The following is a 7,373-nucleotide window of genomic DNA, read 5'->3' on the forward strand; positions in this document are numbered from 1 at the left end:
AGAGGAGGTTAAGAGTGTTCCAACATGGGTGAGGCTTCATAAGCTGCCTTTGAAATTCTGGGGACAGAGTCTACCTAAACTAGCAGGAGCCATTGGATCATACATACAGAATGATAATGCTACAGACATAAAAGCAAGATTGGGCTATGCTAGGGTTATGGTGGAAGTCCAAGTGAATCAAAGGTTCCCTAAGACTCTTAAGGTGGTGGATGAGAAGCAACAAATGACTGAGATTGACATAGAGTACGAATGGAAACCAGTCACGTGCAAGGGGTGTAAGAGGTTGGGACATGAAGAGGAACATTGCAGAATTACTAGTAGGAAAATTGTGAAACCTGTTCCAACTGTGAAACCAGTCAAACAGATATGGAGACCAGTGGTTGCACCAAAGACTACTCCTCCTCAAGATAGCCTGCTGGTTACTCCAAGAGTGCCATGCTTGAGATCAGATGAAGCTCCGGTTATAGAACAAATTACTGCAGTACATACGGATGAAAATCAGGTCCCCCCTGATAATCCTGTAGTATAGAGTGTGTAACGGCCAGAACGGATAGAGAAGGAGGGTCACTCAACTCCTACAAATAATTAATGTTAAGCCTTGGTTTTTGGAATGTCCGAGGTATGAATAGGAGGAATAAGCAGTTAGTCATTAATAAATTTCTTTTAGATAATAATGCTGGTGTTTTTGGATTGATAGAAACCAAGGTAAAACCAACTAACATGAATAAAGCTATGGCTATTTTTAATAACTGGAGTATTTCTACAAATACTGCCTATCATCCTGGAGGGCGTATTTGGATCCTTTGGCAAGCCAATCTTTGCAATGTTCAGTTTATTGAATATGACTCTCAGTATATTCATATGCAGATCACTACTCAGACTGATAATGTGAGTTTTTATTGGACGATTGTCTATGCTTTTAATGGTAATAAGGAGGGAGTCCCTTTGGACCAATCTAAGTAGGATTGCTAGCAGCATACGGGGTCCTTGGGTGTGGTTGGTGATTTCAATTTGTGTGTTAAGTGCGGATGAGAGGATTGGGGAGCTTTTTCTAGAGCTGATCTTTGAGCCTTTCCTAAATTGTATTCATCAATGTGAATTAATGGATAGTCCTTCTTTGGGGGCTTACTATACTTGGAATAATAAGCAGTGCCCTGAAGATAGAGTGTACAGTAAACTTGATAGATGGCTTATTAACCAGGAATGGCAAGATAGATTCCCTGATATGGTTGCTAACTTTCTCCCTGAAGGGCTTTTTGATCATACACCGTGTTTGGTCAGGAATGGGGAGCATCAGAATACAAAGGTCAGGCCTTTTAAATTTTTCAATATGTGGTGCAAGACAGCTAACTTCAGTACAGTGGTTCAAGAGGGGTGGCAGACTAGTAAGAAGGGCACTAAAATGTTTGAATTGGTTGGGAAGTTGAGAAATCTGAAGCCTTACTTGAAGAATTTGAATGAGTCCCAATTTTCTGATATTGAGAGGGGTGCTGATATAGCCCTTACCAAATTAACTCAGATTCAACAGGAGCTAGGTGTCAGGCCCCAGGACCAGATGCTCATTCAGCAAGAATGTCAGTTAAGGGAGGAGTACAGAAAGCTTGCTGAGGCTCAGCAGGATTTTTTACAACAAAAAGCCAAGCTTAACTGGAATCTTGATGGGGGACACTAACTCAGCATACTTTCATGGCCTTCTCAAAACCAGGAGAAGACAAAATCAGGTGCTCCAAATTGCTGATCAGAAAGGAGATATTCATGTGACACCCCATGGTATTCAGGAGAGCTTCATTCATTTCTATACTAATCTGCTGGGAAGGAGCAATACCACTGTGAGTGTTATCAAGACAGCAATGGAACATGGGAACAAATATGATATGATCCACTCTCAACAATTGCTGGCTCCTGTAACTAATGATGAGATTAAAGAGATCCTTTTTAGCATTCCAACTGACACGGCTCCTGGGCCTGATGGTTATTCAAGCCAATTCTTTAAAGCTAGCTGGGATTTGATAGGGGTGGACTTTTGTGAGGCTATACATGAATTTTTCAGGAATGGCAAACTGTTGAAGCAGTTGAATGCTACAAGCATTACCCTAATTCCCATGGTAACCAATCCTACCTCTGTAATGCAATTTCGTCCCATTGCCTGCTGTAATGTGGTATACAAGTGTATATCCAAACTTTTGTGCTCCAGATTGGCCAAAGTCCTTCCTCATCTCATTTCTCTCACCCAAGGAGGTTTTATCCAAGGACGAAGTATTATGGAGAATATTCTCATTTGTCAAGACTTGGTAAGGCTATATGGAAGGAAAACAGTTTCCCCAAGATGTCTATTTAAGATAGACTTACAAAAGGCTTATGACTCAGTAGAATGAGAGTTTTTGTTTCAAGTGATGACTGAGCTTAATTTTCCCAATCAATTTCTCAATCTCATCAAGGAGTGTGTCACCTCAGCTAGCTACACTTTGTCCCTGAATGGTGATTCTTTTGGGTGGTTTAAGGGCCAAAGGGGGTTGAGGCAAGGAGACCCACTGTCTCCTCTACTATTCACTATATGTATGGAATACCTTACTAGGCTTCTAGCATACACAACTTCTACTATGAACTTCAAATTCCATCCTCTTTGCAAAAATATGAAGCTAAGTAGCCTGATGTTTGCTGATGATCTTTTACTTCTCTGTAAAGGGGATGTGGAGTCCATCATGATCCTTCTCAGAACCTTCTCTACTTTCTCTAAAGCATCAGGTTTGCAGATGAGTAAAGGTAAGTCTAATGTGTACTTCAATGGGGTGAATGCTGATATTAGAAGAGAAATAGTACAAGTGTCTGGGTGTATTGAAGGCACTTTGGCATTCAAATATTTAGGGGTGCCTATCAAACCCTCTAAATTGAGCATTAAGGATTGCCAACCTCTCATTGATAAGGTTTTAGAAAGAATCAGAATGTTGGGCACCAAAAAATTGTCCTATGCTGGGAGATTGGTCCTGGTAAAAGCTGTTTTCAAGTCTCTCCATACATACTGGGCGTCCCTATTTATTCTTCCAAAGGGTGTCATTGCTAAGATTGAAGCTATCTGTAGGAATTTCCTATGGAGTGGGGGATCAGAATTTACCAAAACTCCTACAGTAGCCTGGTCTAAAATTTGTACAGGGAAGAAGCAAGGAGGTTTGGGTCTGAAGAATGAGTGTCTATGGAATAAAGCTGCAGTTGGTAAACTTATCTGGTGGATCCATGCTCACCCTAACAAGCTCTGGGTTCAATGGATTCATAGCACCTACTTAAGAAGGAATGGGTGGGGGGAGTATCAGTGTCCTAATGATGTTAGCTGGACTTGGAAGAAGGTGTGCAAGCTAAGGACTGAAATGCAGACTGCCTATGATCAGAATGAATGGAACTTGCTACCTGGTAAAGAGTATTCAGTTGGAAAAGGTTATTCCTGGCTGCAACAGGCAGCCCCTGAAGTGGCATGGCATCATCAAGTTTGGAATAAGTGGACCGTCCCTAAACATGAAATGATTGCTTGGATGAATCAGCATAAGGGCCTTAACACCAAAGACAAGCTTTTTCGCCTTAATATCAGCAGTGACCATTTCTGCTGTCTCTGTGGAAATGAGGAGGAAACTAGCCAACACCTGTTCTTTAACTGCCCGTATAGTAAAGAAATCATGGTGCGTATTCAGACATGGGTTGGAGTTGTGATGCCTGATACCAGGGATCATGTATGGAATGCTAGATTGTCTAGATTGAAGGTAGGTATTCTGAACAGCATTCTGAATGCTGTTACTTACCATGTGTGGAGGCAAAGGAATGGATGCAGGCATGAGATGAAAATGCTAAGGCCGGAAGGTTGTGTGACAATGATTTAATACGAAATCAGGACCAAAATTAAGCAACAGCTCAAAGGCAAGCTAGCTAGAAGGGACCTTATGTGGATAGGAAAACTCATGTAATTATGTTTCGGTTTTGTTATGTCTGATGCTTGGGTCAGACGAATATAGTTGATGTATTTTGGTACTCTATCAATATATTTTTTACCTTTACCAAAAAAAAAGGAGACAAGAAAGAATACAGAAACGAATAAGCATAGAACAGACACACCAAAGACGAATGGGAGACAACCATGCAACACATGATGTAGATATTCCCTCTACCTCAACACAGGAACAAACAGTTCCACACCCGGGTACGCTTAAATACCTTTGTGATAACATGCTTTGCATCAATGGATTAGGTATGATTGTTTTTAATTTGGTAATAAATTAGCCGACTCGCTAATTTAGATTTGTGATAAAATAAGAATTAGTGTGACAACAACTAACTCAAGTGTCCTAGATTGATAAGGGGATTCCGGCTTATCCTCAAGTCTCAACTAATCATGCAATTCAAGTAATTCACCCTTAAGACTAAGGGTAATCACAATATTTTCAAAGGATTGTACTCCATGTCTCCATGAAAACCCACAAATAAAAAGGTTAAAACTTGGCTTGGGCCGGCTTTATGCAAAAATTATACTCCACAAGTATGTTTTTATTAAATATTTATGCATAAAGTATTTTTTTCATGCACTTTTGGGATTAGTGGATAACAGTACCTACCTAATTATGATTATAATAATTAAGTCACTAGGACATTACTGGGAGTTGGGACACCAAGAATTCAATCTAGGAACTATTAAGACTATATTATTAAGGCTATTGTTACTTTTCGTTTCAGGTACAAGGAAGAGAAAGTTTGAATATCTATATTTGGGGGAACCTGAGTATGAATGTCCGAAGTGTAAGGCATTAATGTGGTTCAACGAGCGACTGAAAAAAACCAGTAATAGATATAATACAAGATTTAACATGTGTTGCAGAGACGGAAAGGAAGAATTACGGAAGATTAAGGAGGCACCAGAATACTTAAAAAGACTAATGTCCTCTACTGATGATAGTGAGTGTTCAAAATTCAAAGAGCTTATTCGGGTTTATAATTCATGTTACGCATTTACTTCTATGGGGGCTAAGATTGACCATTCAGTAAACACGAACACTGGACCTTATGTATTCCGAATAAGCGGGCAGGTTCTACATCGTATTGGTTCCCTACTACCACCTGATGACCAGGACCCATCATATGCTCAATTATATGTATACGACAGTTCATCTGAAATAGGCATGCGAGAAAAGGCAGTAGGCAAATCTGAGGGAAGTCCTAAATTAGATACTGAAATACTTGCTAAATTAAAGGATATGCTTGACAAAGTTAATCCTCTAACTAAAACATTTCGTATGGCACAAGAAAGATTAAAGGAACAGAGTAATAAACGTCTATCAATACGCCTATTAGGCACACGAAATCACAGGGATAAAGCCTACAACACCCCAACAGCATCAGAAATAGCGGCTTTAATTGTAGACTCTCCTGGAGACCAAATGAAGGGGAAAGACATAATCATTGAACACAAGACCCACGGACTGCAGAGGATAAGCGAGCTACATCCATCTTACATGGCCCTACAATATCCATTGTTATTCCCCTATGGCGAGGATAGTTACCATACAGAGATCCCTTACATTGATCAAGGTCAAGGAGGAAAAAGAAAGAATGTAACCATGAGAGAATACTATGCATACAGGGTGCAACTGAGGAATTCGGAAGGTTCCACTCTATTATGTGGGGGAAGGTTATTCCAGCAATTTTTAGTAGATAGTTGTTGTGCCATTGAGTCCGAAAGGTTATGGTACATTAAAAATAACCAAGATAAGTTGCGATGTGACATACTTAGCAACCTGTGTGATGCAGTGGCTAAGGGTGATTGTATGGGTTATGCAGTCGGGAAAAGAGTATATTTACCACCTTCCTTTACCGGAGGACCAAGATATATGCAACAATATTACCAAGATGGTATGGGAATCCCCATTTATTCATAACATTTACAGCTAACCCAAAGTGCCCAGAGATAGAAGCTATGTTACAGCTCATTCCTGGACAAAAAGTAGAAGACAGACCGGACATTGTAGCTAGGGTGTTCAGGTTGAAGCTAAAACAGCTAATGCATTGTTTAAAGAAAGATGAATACTTTGGTGCAACTATAGCAGGTAACAGTATTATATACTTTTCCATATAACCACTTTCACAATAAATTAGTAGTCATGTAACATGGTAGATATTTGCAGATGTCTATACAATTGAGTTTCAAAAGAGGGGTTTAGTACATGCTCATATCCTACTATGGTTGAAAAGAGACGGCATTGAGTTCAATACCGAGTTCATTGACAACATCATTCATGCAGAGATACCAGATAGCACGAAACACCCTCAATTATATGAAGCCGTTTCAAAGTTTATGGTACATGGTCCATGCGGCAAGGCCAATCCCAAATGCCCGTGTATGGTAAACGACAAGTGTAGCAAGAATTACCTCAAATCATTCAACGAGGACACAACATTGGATAACAATGGTTACCCAGTATATCGAAGACCACAAAACAACAGGTACTTACAAGGGCAATTAACTTCTATTAATCCTTAATAATACCTGGTTCAGTGGCGAAAAGGTTTACTAACAAACCTAGAAATGGAACTTAAGACGGTATCTCTAATGTAATTAATTGAAAACGGATAATCGCAGGGACTCAATTTGTTCACCGTTTGCCTTTTATATGTAGGTTTATTAAAAAAGGTGTACATCAACTAGACAACCGGTCCATAGTACCCTATAACCCAGGACTATTGCTGATGTTTGATGCCCACATCAATGTGGAATGGTGTAACACTGCCAAAGCAATAAAGTATCTCTTCAAGTACATTTCCAAGGGCCCAGATAAGGCAACTTTCATGATTAAAGATGATTCTCAAGATGAGGTGAAAGCATACCTGGATTGCAGGTACCTCTCTGCGTCAGAGGCTGCTTGGAGAATTTTTGAATTTGAGATTCAGGAGCGATACCCGACAGTGATGAGGCTTCCTGTGCACCTGAAAGGTGAACAAGCAGTAAGAACAATGGATCATGACGTACTTCAAGTGGTGATTCATAAAAAAAGCAACGTCGACACAATGTTAACTACATGGATGAAAAAAAATGTTGAATGCCAAGATGCAAGAACCCTGACCTATGCAGAATTCCCAACTCAGTATGTTTGGGGTGACGGATGGCACAATCCAAAGCAAGGGATGTGCATAGGAAGAATGGCCTATGTCTACCCAACTGCAGGTGAAAGATACTACATTCGACTTCTATTGAACATTGTAAAGGGAGCACAAAGCTTTGAGGATCTAAGAACCATCGGTCAAACACTATATCCCACTTTCAAGGACGCGTGTTATGCTCGTGGGCTTTTAAATAATGACAAAGAGTGGGATGACACAATGAGGGAAGCAAATAAGTGGGA

General features: G+C 40.1%; 1 protein-coding gene across 1 annotated transcript; it reads left to right on the forward strand.

Moving 5' to 3' along the window:
• The first annotated feature begins 1,102 nt into the window (after positions 1–1,102).
• Positions 1,103–1,672, forward strand: LOC141640598 (uncharacterized). The gene has a single exon (XM_074449332.1). It carries the CDS (start codon positions 1,103–1,105, stop codon positions 1,670–1,672), a length of 570 nt encoding a protein of 189 aa, XP_074305433.1.
• The last annotated feature ends 5,701 nt before the right edge of the window (positions 1,673–7,373 follow it).

Source organism: Silene latifolia, unplaced genomic scaffold, assembly GCF_048544455.1.
Source record: "Silene latifolia isolate original U9 population unplaced genomic scaffold, ASM4854445v1 scaffold_95, whole genome shotgun sequence".
NCBI lineage: Eukaryota > Viridiplantae > Streptophyta > Magnoliopsida > Caryophyllales > Caryophyllaceae > Silene > Silene latifolia.